The 14,960-nt window shown below is 35.9% G+C and overlaps 1 protein-coding gene across 1 annotated transcript in view; it reads left to right on the top strand.

Moving 5' to 3' along the window:
- The first annotated feature begins 307 nt into the window (after positions 1-307).
- Positions 308-14,960, top strand: part of LOC118263918 (neurogenic protein mastermind) — a 27,861-nt gene continuing 13,208 nt past the window's right edge. The window contains exons 1-3 of the mRNA XM_035576155.2: positions 308-1,005; positions 10,654-10,867; positions 14,095-14,844. Of these exons, the coding sequence (XP_035432048.2) occupies positions 941-1,005; positions 10,654-10,867; positions 14,095-14,844 (1,029 nt within the window). The 5' untranslated portion in view covers positions 308-940. The remainder of the gene's footprint in view (positions 1,006-10,653; positions 10,868-14,094; positions 14,845-14,960) is intronic.

The raw sequence follows: 14,960 nt of genomic DNA, 5'->3' as shown, positions 1-14,960 counted from the left end.
AATAAATATTCAATCAAAGAATCATATGCGTATAAAAAAAACTATTTGCTCAAATCCAACCCTACATAGGAACCGGAACCATAGTAACTGATGATATCAGATTTAGGGTTGCCATTAAAAATAAATATAAAAAATTAATATATTTGTATACATCAATTGTTAACATTCTACGCTTTATTTTATGTTAGAAGATTTTTTTTAATAATTAACATATTTTGCCTTTTATTTATTATAATTTCCCAAAACTTACTATCTCCGATGCTTCTTATCTATTATTTCTGTCACTGGAACACAATTAGTAAAGGCAAGCAAGCGTCAGTCAGTGACATGACAGACTGTAGTTAGTTGTTAGTTGATGTTTGGCCATTCATGTAAGATTGGCTGTGCAAAAGATTTTCCAAAATTGTTTTGAAGAATTCAATATATAGAAATGTTGTTAAGTAATCAGAGACTTGTAATTTGGTGTGATTATTGTATGTGTAGTGACCACTAGAATTGTAATATGTGTGACTTTTAAAAAGTTTAAACTGTTTCCGATGTGTTGACTGCATAACTTGATTCAAAACATTTTTATCATTTGACGTGTTTCTTTATTTATATAATTTAAGGCTGACGTGTAGCTGTAATTTATAGTCTAATAGTGATTACAATAAGATCAATTTAAAAACTTGGTTTGAATCTGTGAAGTTATAGAGACCTGGAAATTGTGACAACATGAATATTCTGTTGAGGATGTTCAGGACGAACTGTGTATATTTTCTGATAGTGCTCTCACACTTAAGGTGCAACACTTGAATACTGGAGCACGTAGTTTAAAGACTTGTGGGGAGTATGATGGAGCAAACGTAAATAGAGAGCAGGCACCGTGGAGCACCTGGTAGGAGGCGGTGGGGCGGGCGGCTTGCTGCCTGGCGCCGCGCCCGCGCAGCACCCGCCCAACATGCTGCAGCCCATGGAGGAGATGATCCTGCCACCAAAACGACAAGCTGTGGTTGATCGTCTAAGGTGAGTGGAACTTTTTATATTACTGAACGTAATTATTCAAACTTAAAGAGTTAGGTATTTAAATTTCTTAATTTGGTATTACAGAACTGAGACTGCTGTGTATAGTGTATGATACATTATTCTTATTGCATTGTAATATACATATAATTTACTAATGAGTGAGTAATCATTATTAAAATTGAATAAGCACCTAAGTTATAATAATGTTTTGGTTTCCCTTATGTATTTTGGAAGAAAGTGAGAATGCTTTATTAAAATAGTATTTCCGTTGTTTCTCTCAACACCATAAGTATTAAAGTTAGTGATATTTTGTACCTTATCAGTTTAATGTTTGACATTCACTTTATATGACTGTTATTTTAGTTGTTGCCAAGCTAAAAAGGTGCTTATTGCCTACTGTATTTCATAATGACTAGAAATAGTTTCTTTGTAAATACTTTACTATAGACTGTTGCAGCTATGTAAAGTAAGACTACAACCAATTTTGTGGGTATATAAAATGTAATTTTAACACAACATTAAGTAACTATTTCTTAATTAAACAAGTAACGAGTATAACTAAACTGACTGCTTCTTATTAGTTACATAGTTAGTTGTTCCAAGTTATATTAAAATAATATATATACTATACTAGGATTTGTACCTCCTGTAACTGTGGGCTATCTAGCAGCTTACCAGGGTCCAGCTCAAAGAGTGGGAATAAGAATGGGGGTGAATTTTAGTGAGAAAGATTTTGACACTCCCTCTTACCTCACCCTAGGCATGAAAAGTCATTGGATGATATTGCCTCCTCAAAAAAAAGTATTTGTATCTTCTACCTTCATGAATTTATAATAAACTAGCTACTCTCACACTCAGCTCTTATTGGTTCTTATTGGTCATAGTGTGATGTTTTACAGTCTATCCTTTCTCAATAAGTGCACTATCTAATACAAAAATAATTATTCAAATCAGACCATTAGTTCCAGAGATTAGCACATTCAAATTTATAGATTATATAATTATATTGATTATTTATTAGTATACATATTGATTTTTCATGATATGTGAAATAATTTAATAAGGTTTATTTGGTTTCCAAGCTAATGAATTATGGCAGAATTATAATATTTTCCCTAAAGAATTAGGTATCTTACCTTATGAATGAAGTTATAAATATGTTTTGGTGAACTTAAATTTGGTAATTTAAACCTATTTAGTCTTGGGGTGGCAAATTATACATAATGCAATTGGTTATATGATAATATGGAGTACTTACATTATACCTAATGCATGAAACCATCACAGAAGAAGGTAAATTTATACAATTTTGAATTATGAATCTTTATTCATTGGGTGAGGTGAGAGGGAATGTCAATCTCTTACTGACTTAAGACCACACCTTACCTATTCCTGTTTTTCGAACCAGAGCCCTGGTAAACCTAGTAGGTAGTGCGCAGCATAGCATAGGTGTACAACTGTATTAAACGATGAAATGACATTGAAAATTATTAATAAATTATACAATGACTACTGTAACAATTATATAGATAGCTAGATTCAATCTTTTTAAAACACTACAATTTAATTCAATTAAATTAGTTATATTTTTAATAGTTTCTTTTTATAAATAACTAGTGTTTTTTAAATTGTATAATCAAGTATTTAAAATAAATATATTACAAACTTACTTTACAAAGAGTCACTAAGTAAATCCAGTTTTAAATGATACAATCAAGTTTTTGTACCTTTGAATTTGCAGATTCAAATATCCTATATTTTATTATACATAATTATAAATATAATCTACTCTTAGACATGGTCTTATTAAACATGGCACAAAAAATCCAACTAAGCAAGTTTAGACTCTGTTACCGACTCACCCTGTTGGAAGCGACCTGCACCTAGCAGCTCTTTGGAACCTTAAGTCATTGGGAGAAGCCTATGTTCAGTTGTGAATGTCTTGTGGCTGACAAAATAGATTATCTGGGGGCACTACCGTGCACCCATCAAGTCGGACATAAAGCGGCACAGCCGTATTATCCTTTTTTCGAAGCACAATATAATTATTACTCCAATCACACTTCCTTTGAAAGTCCGACAAACTGCCATTTTCAGATTCATTAATTGTGAAAATGAACTGAGTCACCTTCGAAAACAATTTTCCAGTGTTTCTAAACCAAAAAATTGGTTCATATTGATAGCCAGGTTTGTAATAATTAGTCTAACTTAATTCATTGCATAAACTGCGCGAACGAAAGCACGCATTCAAGCTTTCTAAATCACACAATTCAAGCAGAGTATAGTTAGTTCCTATTGTTAATTTCCCGGAATCGTATCCATGAAAAATTTAAAACTAAAATGAAATGGTAAAATTAAGTAATATACACATTGCAATCCTAAAAAACCAGTTTGTTATTGTCGAACGTTGCTTCAAGCGTTACTGATAAACTTCCTGTTGATAGCGCTCGCAGTTTTGTTTCATTTTCCTTTACGAAGGAAAATAATTCGAAATTATAAATATGGTGGCCTTTTATCGATTCAATCTTGTAACTATTAATAGTGAAATCTTTGTAGTTACTTGTACCGGGTAACTACCACAGTACGGCAGTAGTCTTTAAGAAATATGGTTAGAAAGGTAATGAAAGTCGTCTTACCTTCGCAGGTAACGACTTGTACTTGTACTGCCAGTACACGAAATATAGAATTAATTTAAATTTAACAGTTAAAATAGCAAGGACCGCCAATGTGGAATAACTATTCTGCTATCGAAATGTCGATTCCGCATTTCAATCAGATTTAACTGTAATCTTTTCGATCACGGTCCTCTCATGATATTCGTTGTTGGACTTTTCAGTGATTTCTATTTTTAACAAATTATCAAGAGTCTTACCGAAAATTTAAAAAACAAATCCGTTAAATAATTTATGAGTAAACAACTTTCGTTTTATTTCAATACCAAAAGATCATACAAATACAAAACAATAGGACAACATTCGGAGCGCTACCCTTCGACTAAAGCACTGATAGCATAGTCAGCATAGGTAATAGACATTATTATTTTGATATGCTGCTGCTTTTTAAGTAAAAATAAATAAAATTCGGAGCATCAAAACATAAAATATAAACAACTTTTTGATTTTTAAGTGGGTAGATGGTTCGCTGTACATTAACTACATACATAGTACACAAATGTTATAGCTGGAATGCTAAAACAATACATTGTCGTAAATTGGTCCCTAATGAGCACTTGCATAATCCGAAAATACCTTCGGTCGCTGCTTGACTAAGTCAAATCTGACTTTCTAAGCGCGACCGATTGACGCTGTTGATAAACTGAGCAAATAACGCCGGTCAAAACATTCACACTTATGTATGCAGGTTATAAAACTGGACTGAGAAATTCCAGAGTAGAGTAGCGCCTTACTAGTGTTGTATAAGTTTATATGTCTGAAGAGGTTAGTGCATCGCGGTTTGCACTCAGTGAAATTATGTCGGGGTCTCGGTGTGTATCTAACGGTACTGAATAGCCAGTTGGCGGTGCATAAACGCTGCGCTGTGTTTTATTTACATTGCAGCCAACTTGTAACTTGATACATCGATGCATACTAAGATTACTTAGTTACGATTTTAGAGATCCTTTAATAAACTTGCTGGAGTTTTAGAAAGTAGAGATTTCATTTTGTTCTGCAGTGCAAGTGCACCGACTGCACAGTGCACGCACGGTCGTCGTCGGCACAATATTTTTGGCCTCGTTCCTAAAAGGAGAGCTCTAGTACTTGCTTATATACTTGGGTTACTTAATAACGTAGCAAAGATGCATTAGAACATGAGACTCGTTAATGTTTTATACATATAAGCATGATCGTCATAAATTACTGATACGATTTTACTAAAATGCAATTAAGTACATTTATATTAAAACTATGAACATTCTTCTTAGTAACTAGGTCCTACGTGATGATCTGAGAGAAAATAATACATACGTCGAGTGACTTGGTTCGAAATCGAGTCAACAATCTACGTGTTGAACTGTGTACTTGACATTTGATGTAACACGTTACGCGGTGACTTGGTTGTTTATCTACTATCTACTAACCATGATGATTGTTAATAACGGACCAATAGTCGCGACCTACCTTCCTCTACTGCTTATATTTGTTACAGACTTTGTAGTCAATACTAAATAAATTAAAAAAAATCTAGTCTACGCCAAAGAATTTGGTATTGAATCAACTACAGATTGCTCAGATCGAAATCTTTAGGATCAAATTAAAATATTTATGCAGATAACGTTGTGTTCGCAGACATAGTCCACAAAAATATTTGATACTTTCACACTTACTCATTCGTGAACAAGAAAGTTTAGTGTAACAATGTAGAATGGTTTGTGACAACAGAGTTTGCTTTGGTCGTGATTACTTGTAACGCAACATTACGTATTCTTGTTCACACACACACACACGTACACACACGTGCACACATTGTCGTGAATCCAAGTCGAAAAGATGTCAAGTAAAATATTTAGTATGGGGGAATGGGAGAGTCTAGCCTCTAAAGTTATGAGGGCATGCAATACGTTGGTTGTTCGGCCCGGATCGATATTGGCACCGTGGCTCTGAGGGACGATCCCCCGTGCTAATGGGATCATTTGTAGGGATACACCCTGATCGACGAGGACTTCTAAACACAATATAAGAATACCCTATCTATCTAATGTATTACAGGACCCTTTTATGGCACTTGCTGTTTTCCAATATATTGTTACTTACGGCGGCCCACGAATTACTTATTTTGCTGCAGTTAGTTCTCTAGTCTCCACCTACTTAATTACTATCTCTATGAGCTGCTACTGAAAATAAACCAAATATGTAGATATAATAACTAATATTTGCCACGTATTATGCTAATTGTTTGAATCTTGTTTTGTTTTTGTTTTTTTTTCTTGAGTGGCAACCGAGTCTCCAATACAGTGTTGTGGAATATACTGCCAGTGTCAATAATCTTTGTTATATTGAGACGATTTTTCGAGGTGTTTAGTTTTGTGCCTAATCCAGATTAATTTAGGTTAAGACACTTTGCAGTCAAGAATTTACGACCAAATTATTTTAATTGAGTGATGTATCCGGACTTGAAGGTACGTTGATGTTAATGATAATGCACCACTTTGTCGGTCGAAGTTCGAAGACATGAAGGTATCCTTTTATTGTTTTGGGTTAGCATTAAAATATTCAATGACCTCATTCAAATTCTTGCTTGGGTTCAAAATAAACACCTTATGTACAATTTTATAGTGGCAATGTGTGTTCGTATTCATTGAAATGCATTCAGGACACCCATAGTCATGGTAGGTAAGTATGCAAAATTGTCGATCAGTTCGGTACTTGTTATAATGGCTAGTAGACACAACGTAACGAAAACATAAAATGTGAACAACTACCTAATTCAAAATTTTATTTGATTCTTATTACCCGATTCAGGTAATTTAATTTAAAATTTTATGCAACAGCTAATAAAATATAGACATAAACAAATATACAGACATAAAATTAGATACATTTGAGGTAGTTCTGATAATAGAAACATGTGTGGTATAAGTATGATCTAACAACAGTAGATCGATGTGCTAATTTATTACGTAGCAAAACGTTTATGACATAAGCAAATATTTAAATGTTTGTTCTTATATTTGAGTATCTTTAGGAAGATGATCCCATAGTGTGTGGGGATAGTCGGGCACAATGTCAGTGACATAGCGTGACACACAATCGGGACTTATCGAAGGCGTTGTTTGCGTAGCGCACAGCCGCGGCGACCGGCTGGTCAATGAACTAAACAAAAACACCTACAAGTTTACACAGTGTACTGCCACACTGCGGCGTGTGCGACATTGCGCTAGGGATGCCAGATGCTCGGGATTCGGCTGGATTATGTGTGCGCCGCGCACCACATACTTTAGACAGTTAAGAGTTAAGACTCTTAAGACACACTGAAAGCGTTGAAGTCTTGAAGTGTATCATTCCTTTTTGTTTGTTGCATGACTCTTTGGTGTCGCACTGAGTCATTCCACTCACGGTTATATTGGTTACCCTTGGGATCTTATTCAATATGTCCTGGGTATTTTTGGTAACCCTGTGCCCAGTATTAATACGATGTCACTTGTTGATACACTGATTCACCTCAGTGGACGACCCAAAGTTTGGTCAGGTGTCGATATAGGAGTGATTCACATTAGTATCAATAAATCAGCTTCCCACTCAATGAAGACAGGTGTTTGTGCATTTAATTATTCACTTTAATTCTTTGATAATGCAACACTGTGATTTAACTTTAGTACCTATAAAATGGTATTCATTCGAGAAAGTAGTGTAGCTATTCAGTGGTTTTCACCTGCGATACGTTTGACTTTCAAGTTCTGAGTAACTGCATATTACGTACGCTCCTCATATCGAGTCGTGGTTGGTTAGTCCTAGCCTAGTCTTCCTTGTTTTCGTTTAATGAATAACACATAGGAAATTAAAAAAATACGCTTGTACTTCAGTTCCTATTGGTTGAACATTTGTGTTTTACAAAATTAAGATAGCTATTTTCGTTAGTCAAATTGTAAAAATTAAATGTAATAACAGACCTTTCCATCGTAGAGTACGTTGGCTATTTACATTTACTAATTTAAAATCTACACACAAACCAACAACGTTAGCAAAACATGTGTCTGCTGTATTAATTTTCAGCCTGAAAGGAAACGACCGTCGCCATTTATTGATAAGTACCTACATAGTTGCTACCCAAGTGTTACCTTCAATAACATACATATTCATGAAATTCTTTTAGGTGGGCACTGGAGGTAAGAGCCTCAATAATAATTTATGTTATCACTCCATACATAATTGATACAGTTTGCGGTAGAAACGCAGAAATGTTATGCAATGTTCGTCTATCAAGGAAGTTAATTTTGCACCGACCTTTCATTGCAATCTGAGTTGTGACTATCAAGGGAAAAGGAAACAAATAGCGGCATCGACATTGCAGAGCATTAGCAAACAAACAGATAGTATTCATAACACGGAATATTTAACCTATTGTAAGGGTAAACACTAATGTTTATCTATCAGGGTTTATTCTATACTTGATGATTGTTTCTGTATTTCTGTAATTGCTATTCGAAAATTCTTCTGGAAACTGAAAGACCTTAAGAAGTCTTACAGACGATGCCGGAGAAAACGTCGAGAAAACCTGGTATACATAACAACAATGTTATTGCCATCTTACGAAGCGCACTAGTTATAACACAGAGTACATAACTTTAGGGAAAGTGAGAGTAGAATGGCAGTACCTACGAGTATTCAATGCTACAGCCGTCAATGCTGTTTGGTGGCCCTATGGTAGGCCGTGATGAGAGCGATGTTCAAGGTCAATAATTGACCGTACTATAATAGGCACTACTTTAGCACCTATTTCATTTGTACGTACTACATACCTAGCTGCAATATAGTTCGATATCGGCACCGTGACGTTCGCAGCCGCTGCTTATGTAATAAATACTTGTACATAGATTCCCTTACATAACAACAGTATACGAATACATACATATTTACTACTTAACATTCTGTTTTGGTTGGAGTCGCGGACTATTGTGTGATATTTTATATTGTAATCAATTTGTTACTCTACATTTATTTGATATCTGCTAATTATGCAAACACTATTTTAAGCAATACACAATTGTAATGACTGATAACGTAGGTACGTTAGATAACGTATTTTCAGATCGTACAATCAATGAAACATAAATGGCGCAATCGCAAAAGAAGGAATAGTTAATTCAGGCAGGCAGGATCTCTTAAATTTTATTTAGCGTGCTGATGTTCCTTTTGCCCTAAAACTGTGAATACTAACCAAAGATTGTTTTGTATAGAACTATTTAGTAGCAAGTTATCAAAGTATAGTAACTTGATAAGTTTAATTTGTGCATAAAAGTACAAAAAATTACAACGATACGAACAGTTACGAGAAGTGACCGTGAATTGCTGCTCTCTCTCTTTTCCTTCTACAAATATCCTAACAAATACACAATTTCTTATATTATCAAAACAAAGGTCATATTATACACCTATTCATTAATCGCATCGATTAGCACCTATTCGATAGCAAGGAAATATTTACAAATTTCCTGTACGATTTTGCCTATCTGCAATATCTACTTGTTACTTATGAACAGCTGTCTAACACATATTTATTTATTTTTTTACTTATAAGTTCATAATTTTTTTAAAGAAAGTTGATGTTTTGCATGTATTTACTTACATAATATTACATAGAAGTAATTTAGTCATGAATATCGCGTTATAGCTGTACCTTTGAAAATGTTTATAAGCAGAGAACGACAGTGACCTTGGGGATTTCATCGCCACAGAATAATACTGATGAATAAATGAAAAGCTTGTAATGATTTTTTTATAGTATAGCAGACAGACTGTCCGCATTAACATTTGCTCAAGGTGACCGCGCTCGGGAGTTGCGGCTGACTGAGCATCGCTTGAAATATTGTTTGTTAGGTACACCGTGCCCGTACACCTACATACTGTGTACCACTTGTTTTGAACGACCACGGTGTTTGTTTCTTTATATGTATGACTAATTAACTGATGCTTCAGGATAATTATACCTATGAACTTGCTTACGTAAATGCGAACCGTCTTACGAATTGTGATGAGGTACATGTACGTCGGTTCAAACTTCAAACGTAATTCATTCATTAATTCATAAGCCTCTAGTCCGCTTTCGATTGTAATTATTTTGCAACAATTCCTCTAATATTGATAGCTGTAATGATGTCTTTATTCCGTGAACCATGATGCATAGAGGTATATTAGGTATCTACTGTAGTCCGCTTAACTAACTTCCTGTGGGTGTCGTAAGAGATGACTCAGAGAATTATGTCGTCAACATTTATTTATCAGGACGTTGGGTTTTTTATTTCAACAAAACCTAACTTGGGAACAATTTAGCAAGAACGAAGAAGGAAGGATGGAGGTGCAAACTTAAATACTCAACAGTGAAGATCATCACTTCTTCTTTCACTCACATACACACAAACACAATTTTCTAAGGCGTCCATATATTATTTAAGTTAGGTATACTAACCTCCAATGTTGTCGAATTCTAAATAGCATCATCGGTTATCCCCATAAATGCAATAGGTATACGTAGACCTACATAGACTTAACTTCACAGTAGCATTTGACAAGATCGCATTATTATGTTATCTTAGTAGTTAATCTTCAGAATTGTCAGAAAAACTGTATCTGTTTTTGAATCGTTTTGTTAGCTCTTACCTTTTTGACAGGTAAAAAGTTATTCGGCTATTTAAACTACTCGAACTTTTTGATAGCTTCCGGAGTACCACAGGGCTCACATTAGGACCAACTCAATAAATCTTACGTAATGTTTATTAGAATAGTTTTAGCTATGTACTTTATGGACTGTAAACTGTTCTATAAACAAATCTCACTTTTATTATCGTGAAATGCACCATATTGAAATGAAATTCAATGTCGTATCCTGGATATTCTTCCGAGTCCTGAAAATTAGTTTATTGTTCGTACCAAATTATTTATTTGTCTTTGGAACTTGAAACAGCGGTATCTAATTTCGTCCATTTTGTTACAGACGAAGGATAGAAACGTATCGACGACGCCAATCGGAATGTGTGCCGAGGTTTGATCAATCATTCACTGGCGCATGTGAACAGCAAAATCTAGAAACTACTGCGCTTCAGAAACGCTTTCTAGAAGGCAAAGCTAAGCGACAAGCAAAGAAAAGCGATCGCAAGCCTGACTTGCCGGCCATCAGTGGCAATCTTCACAGCAGCGTCGTTCATGTGGTAAGTTTAAAAAAGAAATTGAATCATTTTTATGAAATGGAATAATGGTGCTAACAAAACCAAATGATATCCTATCGGTAATCACTATTGCTTGTATTACTTGGCAACAGTCAAAAAATTATATTTGTAAACTTGCTCTTGTACTTTTGAGATTACATTATGACAATTTGATTTTTTAAATTATGAAAATAAAACAAATATTGAGGATTAGCGAACTCCGCAAATTTAGTTTCACCTTGGAAATTCTTTTGCTCATATTATTTTCTTAATGAGAACCTTCTTCTAACTATAACAAACCAAATAAAAAGAATTAACGAAATTGGTTCAGTTGTTCTCGAGATGTTATTTAAGCAATATAATGCGAAACCTAATAAATGTCACATTAAACAATGTGGCTAAAAACAAGTTTAACCTCTTTGGAAACCGGTTACGTTCACATGTTAAATCTATGTCTATGTTCACTTGAAATTCCCGTTAAATTCCATAAAATATTTGGGCACAATACCGTAGAGAAAGAAACGCATTTGAAGCGCTATTAAACGTCATTAACACTTTTACTTAATGCACGCTACCGATCGTGTACCTATGTATGGACATTTTTATACGACTTCGTCAATGTGTTTATTTATATTGCGCGTCATTTAAAAAGTTTTATGGATAGCTAACTACTGGTATTCTTTGCTCGGATCTCTTTCTTCTCTACTTGTACCACTTATCTCACCTCTTAGCTTCTAGTGTTATGTAAGATTACTTATTTCCTCATTACTGTTATATGTCACGTGTTTGCGTTTTACACGTGATTGTATTGTTCTATTGCAAATACAAACCCAGTAATTACAAAGATTGCTTTTGATACCGTTTCTCTACATTTTGTTTATAACTTGATCTGGATCAAGTTGGATGGAAACTCTGGAGTTTCCACGACTTCCTATTGTTAAAATTTAGGTAACAATGTGTACTTAAATGTTCCCAGTGCCTTTGTGAGTTTCTTTTTTGTTACTTGCCAGAGTAATAATCAAATGTAAATTGGAACTCAATTCTTAATTCATAATATCATTTGTTTTCGATTTATTAATTAATGCAGTTTTATTTCTTTGGTATTTTGATTCTTATTTAACGTAAAGGTTTGTTAGTCTAGTTTATATCATTTCAAACAATTTATGGAGCATGATGGGGAGATAATTAGTGGTAGCACGTGCTGTATAAGCGCCGCGTCGCACACCGGATGTTGCCCGACGTCAATTGACTTGACCCTCTGGCACCGCATCCCGTGCCTCCGAGCGCTTCGCTTTACCAGCACGCGACATTATACGAAACCACTAACTAGAAAACGTAATAACTAACAATTTAACTATTAGTATACCTACTTCAAAAGAAATACACAATCAATAAGGAAGCGTCGAAAAACCAGATTTGTAAGACAATCCCAGTTTTGCAATATTTGTTAAGTGCTTAGTTCGAGTAAGAGTAACGTTTCCAGTGTTGTTGTATTTGCATTTGTCTGTAGTCTGTACGTGTTGTGAGCAACAGTTGCCAGGTATGGCTCCAGCTTCCTCGGAGTCAGTGAGTTTACCTGCGCTAGATCATGTACGTGTAGGTACGGTAGGGCGGTCTGCGGTTGTGCAAACTGCGCGAGTTTCACAACAAACGCCTCGCATTGTCTCGCGCCGCTCACCGCGACGACCTCCGAGCGCCTGCGCCTGCGCTGTTTTCTGACACATTTTATTAAGTAACTACGTATTACGTAGTTACCAATAGTTACCAAAGTTTGACGCAGAAACTATTGTGCTATCAATTACTGTCGATGCCATGGTTGAGTTGCCAAAGTTGACCGATATAATGGTTACTATATCGTTAAGTAGAGTTGATAAAGTTGGAATACGACATACAACTCTTATCAAAGGCATTAAACAATTTCAATTTTGAGATTGAATAAATAATGGATGATTGTGTTTTTTTAAGGGCTTAATATTCTCTTGTAATCTAACAGAAACATAAATATCGTAGTAAATTCGATGTGAATCCTTTACAATTAAACCGTTAAGCTTCAGGCGCTAACGTTACTTATATGTAGAAACTGGCGTCTCGAAACTGGGCCATAAATTGCCATTATGTAATTCTGAACATAGACCCGCGAGCAACCAGACCATGGCGATACCTGCCGACAATAACGAACTATGTGCAGTGACTAAGTTCTAAATGTACTGAACTCTCGGGAATATAATTTATAGCCCAAAGTTTCTAAACTTGATCGTTTTGAAGTATTCGATGCAGAGCTAAGTGTGGTGTAACCCTGTAGTTCGTTGCATTAAAATATTCACCAATGATCAATATTTACATTCATGTCTATGGCGTTATCATGCTCATGCAATTACAACACTTGGCGGCGTGATCTTCAACTCGTTTGCACTAATTACTGAAGAAATTCTAAGCGACAAATGGTCAAGTGTTATCTGTTAATTAGGCAAGACATGAGTAAACACAGTTTGTACTGTGAGGAGTTAAACTAGTTCTTTGCATTTTGCATACGAAGGCACATGTAGTTATAGTGACCAGTTTACCATTGATGTTTAATTACCAGTACCGGTACTAGATGTTTCCCCACATGGTAGATGCAGACATTTTTATTTGTTTGAATATTGATCATATAAACTTCGATGAGTTGGCAGTAGGAGTAAAATACGGATGTTCAGATAGCTGCCTAGAAAAGGATGTAGGTACGCTAGAGATCCATTAGATTAATACGAGCACATTTAATTTGCTATCGTATAGTGAACACGTGACGGCCACGCACATGATTAAAGCATTTACCTACCTACCAATGTCTGGCTCAGTTTTATTACTCTTTAGTGACAGGTACACTCATTTGTGAGGCTTTACATTTGTCTATACTTGAAATATCTACTTATCTAAACTGTACTTGACTACTTCTTTGATTTAATCAAGTAATTAAGTCATTCTGTGATGAAAAGTATTCATACAAAAAATATAATTAGTTATAGGATCAAAATCTTGAATACATTTGTCGATATTACATGTACGAAATGTAAACAAAAAAGTGCAATGCAAGTTATATAACATTTAGGTAAAAGTGATTGCAATGACTTTCTTATCAATATCAATTCGATCGGAATTTTTATAACACTGTTATCTCACGTGCCTCAATGTTTACTTCTTGTAAGAGTTACTTGCTATTACCAGTTCTGTATACTGTATTTTTGTTGCAGCAACAAAAATTTGGATGCGGTGATTATGAACCACCTGCGAAACTTCAATGTGGCGGAGGCGGCGGTGGGGGCGGAGTTGGGGGCGAGGCCCTCACAAAATTCTCGGTGGAAATCGTTCAGCAATTGGAGTTTACCACCTCGGCGGCGGACTCGCAACCCCAGCAGATTTCTACTAACGTCACGGTGAAGGCTCTTGCAAATGCTGTCAAGACGTCTAGTTCTCCGCCCTTACCCCAAGCACCACCACGCGTACCTACTCCGCTAGACTGCGAGCGAGAATGCAAAGCAGAATGCAAGTCAGAAGTAGCTGATGACGATTTTGTCGGATTGGACGAATGTGCTGCGGCACTTGAGCGTGATGCGGCCTCCGCATTCCCTGGTTTAGCTGATCTAATCGGCGAGGATGATGGTGACGACACATTCGAAGACCTTATCACGGAGATATCGGAGTATCCAGAGTTTATGAAAGACTTTGATATCGATGGCGGCAAACTTAATGGTGGAGGAATGGGGTTGGAGCCGCCGGAAGGGGAACCAGCTCCTCGGCCATATGGAGGTGGTGAAATGTCTCCGGCTGCCCAGACTCTGAAACATATGGCTGAGCAACACCAGCAAGCGACGGGTGGAGACTGGGCGCGGTACCGTGGCTACGGCGGGTACCGGCCGCGGCCTGCTCCGCCCACCATGGACCACCTGCACATGTCGCAGCAGCAGCAACTGCATCTTACTCAGCCGCACCATAATCTACAGGTTAGTCATCTTTCATATTTGTGTTTGATGGTTGAAAAGGTCGTTACATTAAGAATTCAGCCATCAAAAGTCACATTATCAAATGATTTATTAGTTAGCTACAAAATCGTAGCAAA

The sequence above is a fragment of the Spodoptera frugiperda genome, chromosome 27 (assembly GCF_023101765.2).
Source record: "Spodoptera frugiperda isolate SF20-4 chromosome 27, AGI-APGP_CSIRO_Sfru_2.0, whole genome shotgun sequence".
Classification (NCBI taxonomy): domain Eukaryota; kingdom Metazoa; phylum Arthropoda; class Insecta; order Lepidoptera; family Noctuidae; genus Spodoptera; species Spodoptera frugiperda.
Note: the sequence above shows the minus strand (reverse complement) of the source record. Positions and strands in the feature narration are given on the sequence as shown.